Source organism: Acyrthosiphon pisum, chromosome A3 (genome assembly GCF_005508785.2).
Source record: "Acyrthosiphon pisum isolate AL4f chromosome A3, pea_aphid_22Mar2018_4r6ur, whole genome shotgun sequence".
Classification (NCBI taxonomy): Eukaryota; Metazoa; Arthropoda; class Insecta; order Hemiptera; family Aphididae; genus Acyrthosiphon; species Acyrthosiphon pisum.
Window position 1 is genome coordinate 29,745,075 of NC_042496.1, and position 16,520 is coordinate 29,761,594.

General features: G+C 29.4%; 1 protein-coding gene across 1 annotated transcript in view; it reads right to left on the reverse strand.

Annotated features, from left to right (window-relative positions):
- LOC100169373 overlaps positions 1-8,861 on the reverse strand; it is a 40,330-nt gene extending 31,469 nt beyond the window's left edge. The window contains exon 1 of the mRNA XM_001942756.5: positions 8,465-8,861. Coding sequence (XP_001942791.2) covers positions 8,465-8,473 — 9 coding nt within the window. The 5' untranslated portion in view covers positions 8,474-8,861. The remainder of the gene's footprint in view (positions 1-8,464) is intronic.
- Positions 8,862-16,520: the final 7,659 nt, after the last annotated feature.

Consider the following 16,520-nt stretch of genomic DNA (forward strand, 5'->3'; position numbering starts at 1 on the left):
TAATCTTTGATAAAAAACCGTTTGATTTATACCCGGGGATGTGTATAATATGATATTTGAAATAAACAAACTTCACTTTTTTACCACGTCTAAACATTTTTTTCGTGTCTTAGGTACCCACTTAAAAAGTAAAAACATAAATATTGTGAGTTTTTAATCTCGTTAATGACTTACTGCAATACCCAACGATTACGTTTTATTATTATAATAATATTACAAATCGCATCAGATATTACCCACACCGTACCTAGTGAGGTGACGCCCAATCAAAATGGAAAGGATAAAACACCATTGATGCATATCAATGGGACGAGTTTTCGAGCGAAAGAAACACAGTACCTACAACACATAATAATATACGATGTGTACGCATATCACCTCGGGAGCTGAATAAATTAAAGCTAAATGCTATAATACAATGCGAAATAGTAAGTTGTAGTATTATGTAAATTACTAACATATACCTGTGTGGCTGTGTGCACCATACAGCTACAAAACAGTATGGAAGTATGCCAAAATAAAAATACTAATTATTAACGTATATAACAACCATTTACACTATAACATATGGCTTTTAAAGCATGATCTAAATGTTTACAAAACCTACGCCGTTTGGGAATGCAGAAATTAAATTTCATGGGTGTGAATCCCTCAAATTCGTTCAAATAACATCTAAAAAAATAAGCACGACTAAAAATCACATTTCTTGCGAACTATTATAATTTCTATATATAAAATAATTGAATTATTCAAATATACAAATAGGTATCGTGAGAAAGAATATTACAGATAATATTTTAACAGCATAAAAGTTAGACTATTATATTGGATAAGTAAAGTTAGGTTTAGAACCGTGTTTATAATTCGATACTTATCACATTCAAAGTTATTAAATTGATAATACACAACTTTCTTGAAACGATACGAGTGAAGTAATAGAAGAGTTAGTAATTCCTATTATAAAAGCACCGTCAAATTTAAAAAAAAAATACCAGGTACCTTGGAGGTATCTTAATTAAACACAATTAGGTAGAAGCACGCAATTATTTCATGATTTATAAACTATAATGAAAATAACAGTAGTTTTTAACCTACTAATATAAAGAAAAAAACCAACAGTATTAATCAAGTTGAACTTAAACATTTTAAACTATAATATATTCAATATACAACACAATATTCTATTCATATTCAGCAAGAATCATCACACTAAATAGGCCGAATATTTAACAGTTATATTTTACAACCAAAGTCTTTGTGCGCGTTCAATGAAGGAGCAAACGTCAAATAGCCTCTTTATTCATTTTATAACGCAGTGAAACAATTTACTATACAGAACGTTTTTAATGAGCTACCAACCAATTGTCATAAACTAATATACCAGAGTATATCGTCATTAATATTAATTGGTTTTAAGTTTAATTGTATTTGTTTTATGCATTTAGCCATAATATTATTTTACTAAATGTATTTACAACAATTTTAAGTTAATATTAATTGTATTAAATATTATTTAAAAAATACATATGTACATACAACTTGTAAACTACTTAATCATAATATGTATAGGAACATAAAATGCATAATTTGTTTTTGACCTGTTATCATAATAAGATTTAAAAAAATAACTTATTCAATTTTCATATTTCATTAATGGATTAACTAGGTACACGACTTGTATATCTAGAATATCTAAATGAATAAAAAGAATTTGTGTAGGTACTAAAATAAATATTGAGAACGAGACAAAGCTTAAACTACATAATATAATTAAATAATCTAACGTAATATCAGCATATTATCGGTATTAACTATGTAATGTCAATCGACAATATTGTTATCAAAAAGGTAAGGAATAAGCAGCTTATTTAACTGCTAAATAACAACAAATGAGTTTATACTCGTAAGTCATAAATCATATTACTTACATTACCCAAAATAATGAATTTTCTGATAGGTGCTTACGTTAAATATCTAGAAATCTAATTTATTGTTCCAAGAACTGTTAAATAGAAAATAAAATAACCTAGCTTAAATTCTCAATATTTTAAAAGTAATTTCTTTTGAAAATCAAGATAATACTCGCTCTATATGGATTCTAGATAAGTAGGTATCATAGTGAATACCTACTAACTAAATAGTTGATTTTAGGAATCAAATTTAGTAAATATTTGACTTAAGAACCGATGAGTTTGTAATCTGCTGTAATCTTCCTTAAGCTATAATACTAAAAGGTATTTGGTATAGGTTTTTAAATTAAGTTAAAAGCAACCTTTACAACAATCAACTACCTATATAAATGTATGGTAAAATAATGAACAGTTACCCTTATCACTGTTGTCCAAATCATAAAAATGATTGTTCTAGTACCTATTTACGTACCTATTCACATCCCAAAAACCTAAGAGCTTAGAGACATGAGACATCCGTATTTTTTTTTTTATTTGAATGATTTACTTATAATTGTCAGTTGTCGTAATATTTGATACTTCGACAACTTTATTTATATTAATATCTCCAAATATAGCTTACCAGTTTTATTTTTTCGAAGAAATAAATTTAAAATATACCTACTTATATTAAAATAAGATGTGAAAACGTTATAAAAAATGGTGTACCATTTTACAAATAGTGTATTTGATTTTGAACAAACAAAAATCGTGATATTTTGATAGATAAGCATGTGACAGTATGAGACAAACAAAGTTTCGGTAAATACCATACAGGACGAAGATTCACTATAATTTAATAGGTAGTATTAACATTAAGTATTATTAAATAAATATAAATACATCAAAATGTAGATTGACTGTGCGGTGTACACTGTACCTACTATAAAATTTAATATTGACTATGTGGATTTTATAGTTTTAGATTATTTAATATATAATATTATAATTTACTAACTACTCATTATTATTAAATTTAGCACAACGGAAACCCGAAATTGTAATATACGCCCACGAAGTTTTAACATGGATTATTTACATTGAATCAAATGTATAAATAACCGTTAAAAAAGTTAAATTATATCTTTACAAATTATAAATAGTAACAAGGCTATCTAAAATAATATGTAAATTGGTCACACATATTAGAGCTGTTAATTATGTCGGTCTAACATTTTCACTTAAGTACGGTCAAGAGTTATGAATATAGGTTGGATTATTTTTTACGATAAAATAATCGTAATAATAACAGAATCCAATATTTTATTATAAAATATACAACTCAATTCTATGAACAAACCATGGTATATATTACAATAATATAATAGTCTATTATAATTGTACTATGTGTAAAGATTTACTGGGATTTACTATTGATGAGTCTTGAAATCAGACGAAACGGTAGTAAGAAAAAAAACCACCAAGAAAAAATTGTGTAAAAAATAAAAAATTTTCTAGTATGTTTAATTCGAGGTTTAATTAGATACCATCCTACAAAGTACAAAATATATCCTTCGTAACAAAATTTACAATATTAATTTTATTGGTATTACAAATCTATAGTATTGTGAAATTTACCTACTTCGAATCAATTACACTCTAGAGTGGAGATAAATGTGCGAGACTGAACGTATTTTATATAACAGTTTATATCTTAACCTTAGAAATGGTTTAACAGGACACTACCCATGCATTTGTTGTCTCCGTCGTATACCTAGACGTACGACACAGAAATTTTTCGTTCACTAGTTTCAATAGTGTGCCGTTAGTATTGATATTAGAGTGAATTTACCTACTATACAACTTTTAGTTAAGAACATTATCTGTGCTTGAGCATTAGCGATTTTTCAATATTTTCATTCTGAAGCAAGATATTGGTATGTGAAATATCAAAAATTAAAATATCGAATAAAAGCCAACGCTTAAGCACAGATAATGTTCTTATCTAAAAATATGAAAAATCCTTAGTGTCCTACTGTCCTAAGACGGAGACAACAAAAGTATGGATACCATCTTCTTAAGGTATTTTCTCAGAAAAATTCCAATTGATGTCATAAATTGAATATAAATACCATACTAAACCTATTGTAGATGATAAACCATGAACAACATCTTGAAATCAATTGAATTTATGTCTTTAGGTTGTATGTATATATATAATATCCTGATTATAGGCGCAAATAGAGCCGGGGCTTTAGGGGCCAAGTCCCCCAAACATCTACTAAATTTTGCTTTAAGCTTATATAATTTTATAAAAGTAAAGCTTTAGCCTCCCCCCCTCCCAAACGCTATTTGAACCTTTGAAGGATTGTTTTCTTTCAAATAGAAAATGATTAAAAACCTACTCATTATTAGTTTAATAACAGTTTTAAAAAATAAAAACTAAAAGTTTAAATTTCAATGTCTTACATAGGTAAAGTTACGACTTAGACAGGTCTTATACAGGTACAGGGCGACTATATTCTACCATAAAATGTTTCACTTTTTTTAGTCATTACTTATTATTCACTTCCTATATTTTTTGAGATATTTTTCATTAAATTATTTTAGTTTAATTAAAAATAATAAGGCAACTATACTGCTACCTATGGGAAAAATACTAACGTTAATAATACGTTAGATTGATAACATTATTTGTTTTATAATATTATGTATAAATTATATTATGAAATAATAAATTAAAACCTTTACTGGCTTCACCTAATCATTACCTAAAATAAGAAACTTATTTATCACAGAAAAAACATGTATTCAATTCCAGCTTATCAAAACACAATTCAAATAAGTAGTTGGTACCGGGATAGGTATACCTAAAACTCGAGCTAAAACTAGATTGGCATATATTATAATGGTTCAGGTGAACGTAAATTAAAAACATTAATTCGAAGAACGTAATTAATAATATAGAACACAACTCAAGGTATATCATTAAACATAACCTATCATAATATACAGATATAAATTATAATTATCTTTAAGGTTTACTCAAAAACAATCAGTAATTTTGTAATACATAATACTTTATATATTGAATATAACGAATTTTTTAGGTCGTTAAATGAAAAAATATCTTTTAATTTGATCGCACCTTTCAAATATGTTTGAAAACCACTATAATAATAATATAAAAACTAATGCGTGTTTTTAAAAACATTTTACATTAAGCTAATCAATTAATATACTTATTGTTATATTTAATAGGAGTACAATTTTTATAAATTTACTGAGCGAAAATAGTTTTTTAAGTTTGAATTACGCGAGGAATTACGTAAGTAGGTTTATTTACAGCCGATGCCTATAACTATTGCATTTTTAAAAACCGTTTTACACAACCACCAGCTGCATAACACCATAAAGGGTAACTGTAAACCATGAATCTAGATACAAAAAGTTTTGAAAATTACGAAACTAATAAAGAAATAATGTAAACATAAAACTAACTAAATCTAATTGTTATCGGGAACCCGCAAAAAAATTTATAGGTACCTACTAAAATTCGTATCGTTAATAACATATTTAAGTGGCCTGGTGTGCTACGGTAGTTGGCCTCGGTCACAAACGTGTTCTCAGTCAAGAATCAGCCGTTTTCGCTAGTTCCCGGATGGGTGACCACCCGGGTTTTAGTGACAAATCCTTGCCACATATTATACACGTGCTCTCACCAACTGTACTCTCCCCCTCAAGCATTAACTCAATAAAAAATATATATATAATATTTTATTTTATAATTTTATGATCGGTATTAAGTTATATTGCTTGAAATATAATATTATAGGTAATCCACTAATTTTAAGAATACCGGAAAATACCAGGTAAAATCCTTCTTATGTAGGTACCTATCTACAAAAATTACTAATTTAACTAAAAAAAAGATTAAAAGTAGGTATCTAGGTAGGTAGTAAGGTAGGTCCCTAACTTCCTGTTTTTGTAAATAGTTTAATAGTGCTGACTTATTGACTTAAGGGGGGTTCACACGACACGGTGTAGTGTGAAGCCCCCTTTAGTATTAATTTAAATGTAAGCTACTATTATTATATATTAATTTATCAGTGCCAATGTCTCATACCGAAGACTTGTTGCATGACACAAGATCACATAACTTCTTACGATACTTAGCCATTAGGGAACATCACTACCTATATATTTATTGGTATCTATTACCTATGTATTAGGTACTAATATAAATTACTTAAATTGATGTTATTATTACTGTTATTACTTGCAGAGTGCAGACGTTACAGATAAGTATGAGTACGAAACTCTTTATTAATAAAATATTCATTGAAATAATAATATAAAAATTTAAATAATAAAAAAATAAGTGAATACAAAAACTGCAGCAGGTAATAATGTACTATAATGTATTATTAAACACCATATATAGGTAATAGGTATATATATTATTACCCATGTTAGAAATCTATTAAATATTGTAACTATATTATGGTAGTTACGTGATAATTACGTGAGATCTCACTTACTAGTATCAACAACCGACACGGAATGTTTAGACCTACACATCATGGTAGTCATGGTACTAAAATATTAGCGAAAAAAATAGAAAGAAATAGACGAAATAGATAAAAATAAAAACACATTTTACAATTATAAATTTTTAAAAAATGCTCATATTTTATATCTACCTATTAAAAAAATTAAGAAATCAATAATCTAAATTTATTATCATCCATGTGTACATCGAGGTGTACATATAAATGTTTATGATAAGATAATTAGGTATATCTAAGTATATTATTATTGAAAATTAGCAATCTAAGTTAAACAACGATTTTAATTACTTTCAAAAGCCTATGCATATTTTAAACATTACAACCGGTAACTATATAGGTTATAGTACTCGTTATAGTACTTGCTGTAACATCGTTATAGGTACCTAAATGTCCTAAATAGTAATAGTAGGTACCTACTATGAATTCGTCAATTCGCAAACGCAATTATTCAAACAACGAGGATTCACCTGAGTAAATAAATAGGGTATACCGTAACGTTTGAACGCTTCGAACTGTTGGTTTTGTGTTAATGCAGGTAAACATACTTGTGTATAGATTATAACGATGTGATGACAATATAGAACATTTTATTGTTCGAAATTTTAAAATGGGTCGTATGGCAAATAACCAAATACTTTAGATAGGTACCTATCTCAATAAAAAAAAAAAAAAAAATTCAGAAAAAGCAATACGGGCTCTATACGCTGCGCAATAGACGATGCCGTCGTCACGATGGTAGTAGGTACAAACTACAGACCGTATACTATTATTATTATTGTTGTTGTTGTTGTTATTATGAGTACCTATTGTCAATTAGTATCACGTTAAAAAAAAAAAAACGTACATATTATTATGTGTGACAATCATGTTGTTGGATATCTACACCTATACCTATAGCGGTACCCACCACGTATTATTACAATTATCATCAGGCATTATTATCGTTGGTAAATTATATATTGGGAAATGGTTGGCCGGGCGAGCTCTCTACCAAGGTTATCATCATCGCCGACGAAAACACGAATCGCACAATAATATTATTTTTATCGTATCCGATAAAACGGTAAAATTTAGATTCTAGTACAGAAAAACCGAGACCAACTGTTTTGTTACGATAAGACTTACGACGGAGAGATAGTAGAGAGGCATCGGAGAGAGCTTTAGAATACCCTGCACGTACGGGAAGTTATATTTTTACACCGCGATGACGCTAACTACAGCGTTCAAAAATATGTTTTTCGATCCGTCTAGAGCAGCTGCCATCCGCCGCATTCGTGTTATCAATGTTATGTAAATTAATATAACGTCATAACCGTTTGTCAGATTCCGCTAAACCGCACGATACCGATTACCCGGTCGTGATCTGGTCGTGGGCAACAACAATAATAAATAGTTTCGGCGAACAGAATATAATAAATCCAGCACGCCGGTTCGATCCGTCCGCTGCGAACGGTCGTTTCCGAAAACCGTGCGAAAATCCACAGCGTCCCGGTTTCCCTGGCGGCGGGGCGCCTCCACCGGCTGTAGGTACTACCTACGACGGCAACAGCCACCAGGTGAGCTACTCGAGGGCGCCTCCGCCGCGCACCGGCCACCACGAGCTCATTTAACCACATGCGGACGACGGACACCTGACCCGAATAATATGTAAAAATAGACGACGGCACGCCGAACTCATTATTATATTATTATATCTACTAAAATTACACGATTTCGTCGTCGTCGTCGTCGTCGTCCGACACGCGCGAGAGACGATAACAATACACGTAATATTATGATTATTATTGTAAGTGTCGCGACAATCGTTACTTTATACGTTCATTATTGTAATGGGTATTATATTTTGTCACGGCGTCGCGTCGTAAATCGGACGCGATTTTCGAAAACAATGGGACGACGGACGGACGCAATTATTGTTTTTGTTTTTTATTTTTTTATAAAACCGCTCTTTATCACGACTACCTATTATAATAATTATTTATTATTGTTCGTCGGTCTGCTTACCTTGGCCATTTTGCCGAGATGTGAAATGCGCGGCGAGGCTATGGTACGCTAACTACGACGACTGCTGCAGGTGTCTCCGCTGCGGGTAACCGCGTTGGAAAACGGCTGAAATCGCGCACATACGAAAAAAAATCCTGTAAACGGCGTGACGGGAACGAGGAAAAAAAAGATCAGCTGTCCCGCCAAATATATCGCGCGACCAGAGAGCCGCGGGAAACTGTTTTTTTTTTTTTTTATATTATATTAAATTCAGATTTGAAAAACTAAACCGGAACACGGGACGGTGGGGAGAGGGCTTCGCGCTATTGTTATGAGTTATGATGACTATCGGAGGTGGCGACGACGGATCACACGGCGACAAACGACGCTGACACTGACGGCGGTGGACTGAGGGCGGTCGCGTACTCGCGTCGTGCCGCGTCCGTCGTCGTCGCAGGAGAGAACGGTAGCGGGGTGGGGCGGGTCGGCGGCGGCGCGCTCGTTGGACGATCAATAAAACGGCGGCGGCGATGTTAGCGCGCGCCGAGCGTATGCGTCTATAATAATAATATACCTTTTCGTATCGTTATTTGGTATAGGATAACATTATTTTTCCCGTTTTTCGCGCAACTCTTCCCGCCAATATAATAATAATAATAACGATCGCAATAGATGGCGCGCCGAACACTATCCGGGCCCAGCGCTCCGGGCGGACAACCGAGGCGTGGGCCGGGTGGCCGACCGGCAGATCCCTTTTTCGCGGACCGCGCTCCGACAAAAATCCTTCGCGGCCAAAAGACACTGGACATCGTAGACAGACGCAATTTACGTACCTGGTATAAATAGCGTGATAAAATTAATACAATATACAGCAATGTCGGAGAAGCTATTTTATTCTGGTAATCGAGTTACGTACATTATTAGTAAAAAAACCTTTCAAGATCGTAACTAAATTATTCAAAAGTTACCTAGGTACCTACTCTTGTTTATGTTCGAAAATATCACTAGGACTCAGTAATAATTATAATATTGACGATACATCCACTAAGCAATATTATGACGATCAACAATATGAATTTATATAAAATGTTTATTTAAAAACCAAAAAAACAAAAATTGTTTAACGAATATTGTACTTAATTTTTTGAATAACACTGCATATTTCAAATTACCACTTATTAAAAATTAAATTTTTTATCAATAACTTACTATTATATAAATGTTACTGTCGAAAATGTGTACCTACTTATATATGATATATTTATATTTATATTATATATTTTGTATCTATATGATATTATCAATATCAATTAAATTGGTAAAAAATTAAGCAACTGGTTTTACTATAAAAAAATTTTGTTACAGTAACTTGTACATTTTAAACTTTAAGACTAGTTTAAGTAACCTACTCTCCAACACTGATAGTGTATTAGGTATATAATATTATGTTATAAAACTGATGGAATCGACAGGGCCTTGTCAAAGTTTTGTACAGACTACAGACATACCTACAGTAAACGTATAATATTATGTCTTATGTCGTATAATATATTATTTTATATAGGAAGGTATTATTTATTTATTCTACAACTATTCCGTCGTATTTCGATTTTTGTCGTCTCGCCAATGTGATTTTACGGTTTACGAGTGTTACAACCACCACGAGATATATACAGACAATACTTACAGACGTGTTATTTTAAATAGGCGCAGTGTAATTGCATGTTATCCTTTATACGATTCCAGTCAATCGTTATTTTACGATTAGATTTCTTCGCACGTTAAGGTGCTGTCATAATCTACATGGGCACATCGACCATCGAATATCTTTGCATAATATAGCATTTAGGAGGTACCTACACTTATTACAATGGCGTACGGATGGTTATGCAAACGACGACGACATAGCATTTTGTTATATTTATGTGTATAACAATGTGATGTGAAAAAAACGCTGGAGAAATGGAAAACATTTAAGGAAAAATAAATTATCCACTAGTTTTCACATAGGTAGTGAGTACGTACCCACTAGATATTATTATTATATTATACGCCACGCGTAAGATGTCCTTCATGTCGATCAATTATTATTGCCAACACACGCGTGCATAATAAAATATCGTATTATAGGTTATATTATATAAATATATAAATATATAATAAATAATAATGTACAAGTAACGAGTAGGTAAACTCGTATAGCAAATATACGATCCTCCTCCATACGATAATATTATGTATTATATTTGGTTTTTATTTTCTCTTCTGAATATTATTATTTATTAGCCAATACTCTACACCATACGAGCATGATAATAATATCGCGTCGTTTTTTTTCCACTACGTTGGACAAAAAATATAATAATAATAATAATAATAATATTACTATAATTTTTCAAATTACTATTATTTCACTATTCGAAACATTATGTCAGTTACTGTGATACCAATGCAAGAGTGTTCCCAAATGTTCCAGACTAGCCCAATAAATAAATTAAAAATTAACGAGAGTACTTTGGGGATTTCAATTTTTTTTTATTTCCCAGTAGTATTACGAAAAATCATTAAAAAAAAAAAAACTACAGAAAGATACCAAATTCTATGTAGGTAGTACCTAGATAAAAAATCGAACGAGTAGTATTAAAACTTAAAAGTTATTAAAATGATTATACTAATGACAGTAGTCCTGATAAATGGTTTTAGAAGAATATAAAAAGGAGTAATATTGCAGGGTTTAGTATTTATTATAATATTTTATACTTAGACCATTTTTACTAAGTACCTATATAATATTGTTGATAGATAACTATTAATTACTACGATTTTCAAATCACCGTAGCCCCTATAATATTATCTTCATAATATACCGCAATAATGACATATATAAAAATCTAAGTATTTAAAAATCCGAAAGGGGATCGTTTTTAAGGAGTTTACTAAAGGCAATTTCCTACGTGATGCATCCGGGTCGTGTAAATGTGTGCTTAGTAATTGATAATAAAATAATTATTTATTCGTACGACTGTGTGTAAAGGAAATAGCAATGCACTCCCGCACGTGCATGCACAATATGTCAATAACGCTCTACCACTTCCGAGTATTAATTATTTTATGTTTTTCATCAAAATTATCAATTTCTGAAACATTTTGACTTCTAACATTTCTGAAAACACATTTGAATTCGTCATGGAATTTACTCGAAAACGATTATCTTGTTATTATTATTAAATTAATTTTTTCACTTCAATATTATTGACAATATTTAAAACGTGTTAACGTATTTTTGAAAAGTGGGTAAGTAGTTTTCAAGTAAACGCCATCATGACAAATTCAAAAATGTTCAGAAAGCTTTATCTGATGACGAGGATAGTCGGTATGAATGGCATAAGATGGGTCTATTTGTTAAAAAAAACACATTAAATGGAATCGAGTCCCCTTAAGTTTACTTTAAATTTTAAAAATCAAAATTTAAATAAATAAATTATTAAAGAAAAGAAAAGAGGTGAGCATAATATTAGAGAATCACCCTGTACCTACCTATATAATATTATGATAGAATATACATTAGGTACATTATATCTGTGTTCACGGAGACCGGAGTCGTCGAATATGCATTACATTGTATACTATTATACTGCAGGGAACGGCATCCACTCAGGATTTCGAATTATCGTATTAACGCGTATTATCTAAATAGAAAAAAATAATTTAACTTTAGGTAACATTATGTGCATTTAAAAAAAAATGTTTAAAATATTATTATTATTCCGTTTTTAAAAATACTGCATTGTGTTGGGGAACAAAAAAAGTTGTACGTAAAAGTAATTTTAGTCGTTTGGATTAATGTACTATTATAATACATTTATTATTTAGCCATTATGAAGTTGATGGATTTTATGAAAAAAAACATTAAATATAAATACAATATCTAAGTTCATTACTCATTAGTATTATATTATTTCCCTTCAAGGCTTCTTCATTATATTTTATGACAAGTGACATTATACGCTATCCCCAAAAATAACATTTAAATGTCCTTTAAAGTTATATTTTGATTAATAGTGCTTAAGTTTGGTACATACTTAAAGTTAAAATAATATTATTAAAAAAAATAATATTTAATACAGGATGATTCTTTCTTAACATTAAAATAATATTGTCGCATTTTCTCAAAATGTAGGTACCTATTAAAATGTTTTGAAAATATTATTCTTATATATACTATATATACTTTAAACAGATTACAAAACAACATTGATATTTTTACTTTTTTCACCATTTTGTATCTATACGGATACACATGTATATCAAATTGTATGCACGTGGGTCTTGTAAATGTGCAATGTGTGTAGAAAGTGATTTTTCAGGAATCTTATCGCGTTATTAGGTCCATCGGTAAGATTGACAAAAGATTATTACATTTTATTGAAATAATAATTGTCTGATTGCAATGTCCTTAATTTCATATTCCTAGGAAATAATGTTTTTCTAATAATGTTGATACATAAAAATCGAATTTCAAACGAATAAGGTTAAAGAAGTATTATAGTTAAGAAGTTAAGTATTAAAGAAGTTTATATAAACGGACTATAATAGTAGACCAATATTTTACGGAGTACCCCTGTGCCACTTCAGTATGGTATAATTTTATTTAAAAAAATGTTTTTTTTAAATTAAATTAAATTAAATTATGTAAAAAAAGTATTTTCTAAAATTAATGTTAAAACTTTTTGAGATAATGAACATCTACAGTTAAAAAAATAACTCGATCAGTACCTATATAATATAATCAATAATCATTAATAAATGTAGGATAAAAATATTTTATAATAGATACCTAATGTAGTAACGTTTAAATATTAAAAAAAAAGTATATCGATCATCATATTGTACGTAATTACAGTATAGTTATACCAATTGATTGTTGTTTGCTCTTGACAATCGATTGACCCTTGATTAACCAATAATACTAATATTATTAGTAATGTATTATATTATAATGGTATACTGCATGTATAATAATACATAAGTATCATATATATATATATAATTTTTTTTTTACTATCAGATAAAAATTAAAAAATTATTATAATTTATTCATACACAAAATATGTTTTTAAATATTTAAATGTGTTTACATCTTATAATATGTATATGTCATTATAAAAATGTTATCTGTTGAACATTTGACTTTAAATTCATTTAAATATATACTTTAGTGCGTGTAAACATAAAATTATGATCTGCAGCTGTCCTGTAACTATCCACAGCTTTCACTTACGATACGGCAGTATAATTTAATAATTTTATATTACGATTTCCGTATAGCTATAATACTATATATATTATTAAGCTTTTGATGTAGGTACCTATAGGTATCATTGAATTATTGACTGTTATGCCTTATGCGTGTTTCGACTCTTTTAATCGAAATAAAATCGATTTCATAGTAATATTTAAAATGATAGTAATATAGTATGATACTAGGTATCAGTGAATTATATGGTTTATTTATATTTTATGTGCAATTTATTTCCTATAACAGGTTACCAAAAATTGTTACTATTTACTACACGTTCACTATAATATAGTTAATATATTTTGTACACATTAGTGGAATTTACTATAATGACATATTTTTTTTTTTATTAGAAAACAAATAGTTACAACCTGTAATAAATTTATACAATAGGTAATAAGGGGGGAGGGGTACAAGTATACGCAGGACTGGATGGCTTGATAGAAGGGGGGTCCAATGACCCTACTTCATAATTGTATGCGGTTATTTTATTTTTATTTTTATTATTTTTTAATGTTAAGGAGGTCCCTGGGCCAATTCAATTTAAGACGATGGGGTAATGACATATTATTATATTAATATAATAACAGAATGTTCATAGTCACTACCTATTGGCAGGTACCTACGTCATTATATAATAATATTATATTATAAACAAATAGGTAGGTACTTCGTATTTTGTTAATTGTATTTATATTGTTGACTTTCAACTGTATAATGGTCCAATAAGGAGACTTTAGAAAACTTAGCTCCGAGCATAAAATTATCCCCTCCAACTAGGATATAAGACAAAACAAAATAATATAATAGTATACAATATTGAATATTCTATAAATATGCTTATATTTGAGTGTGTTGTGTATAATCGTGTTAACCATAGATATTAATATATTATAACAATTATTCAGAACTAAATTTGGCATTGGTTTTGTAATATCTTTATATTATTTCAAATTTGCATTAGTATAAACATGTGGTAAGTAATGTTTATATATAAACACGTTTACATAAAATAATTAATAAATACCTAAACTCTGAAATAATGAACGGAATTTTAGCGGTTACTCAATCATTAGGGTTGTCGTTTACGATATTTACAATTATTTAGATGAAATCTATTAAGTATTGATTAATAAATCAGAAAAATAACTAATATTGTTTCACTGTTTTCGATACTATCTGTCTGTCTCTTGAGTGGAGATATAATATTATATTAAACATGGATGTCGATTGGCCGAGATGCGATGTTCATTATAATGTGTTTAGTAATCAACAATAACAACTTGAAAAGAAAATGGGGAAATTAGGTAACCACTCTGCTGTACAGTATAGGACAGTGTCGAGTGTATTTCCTCATTAAGTAAGTCACTGTAAAGTAGATATGTGATTGAATACGAAAAACGATACTGAACGAAGACTCATCAGGTCTGCTCCTTCTATATCATTAGACACTATGTATATTTTATGATATATGTATACTACTATTATATACGTAGAAATGTATTTTACTATTAGTAATATGATGGCTGATTTAATTTTGTCAAAATCATTGCATTTATTATATTTAATTATTATAATAGGTATGGTATGTATATATTTATATCGTACTCATATTATTATTATCTTTTGAGTTAATACCGACTTACCTCTGAATAGGAGTGAATAGGTTCGTGGTATATATGTATTATAGACAATAACTCAAAAGTTTAAAGGAATCTAAATGTTTTGAAAATGTCAGTAAAATAAAATAATATACTTACGTAAAAGTTTCAAGACCCCACGAATAATATCTTTAAATTACCTACTACTAAATTCTTCGTTTAAGTATCAATTGTTATAGGAAAAATCGTACCACTCCTCCTCGGTCAATCACCAGTTTCAATACACTATTTTTTTGTTTTTAGAAGACCACACACGTCACACAGCATAGTCAACACACTACGACATACGATTGTAATGCAAATCAATTAACGATAAGTAATAAAAACAATTTTTGGGGGTGGGGGAAGGAAAACAATGAATATATTTATCAATAATAGTCATCGCCAAGCCAGGAAAATAATTTTAAAATTAATTTCGTAAGCCAATCAAATAATAAATTAACATGACTATTTTATCATTTATCTATATAATATTGTTTTTCTACTAGAAATGTTTAGTGATAAACAATTTGTGCACATAAATTATTAAAGTTTGATTTCGGTATAAATTACAGTTCCGAAATACTTTGTCAGGACAACGGGACGTCGGGACGCTATATTCAAAACTGGGACAGTCCCGGCCAACCCGGGACCTATAGCAGCCCTATGGCTTATAATAATATATTTAATATTTGATACGTTTTTTGGTTTCAGATTAAACTCGTCTGAGAATCTTGTATTAAATTGTCAAGCTTTTTTATAAAAAAAAATATCAAAATTTAAACATAAAACTTTTATAAATAATTTAAAATGTTGAAATTATTAACACATTTTGGTGAAAATGTCAATTATCTGAGGTTATTCATTTTTAAATTACTACAAAGATCAAGATAAGAAAACCTATTTTGTAAAAACTGCTTTAGCGTAATGATCCCGTTTCCCCTTATTTTTTTTTTGTTTTTCTCAATTATTAAAAAAGTATTGGGAAAATGTTTACAAAAAAAAATAACACACATCGTTGTAAAATCAGCACATTATTCATTGCTCCTTTCAGGAACTAAAAATAAAATATTAATTTTGTATAATAGTTCTTAATTAGTTTTAATCCATCAATGTAGACATGTATCAAAATAAATCA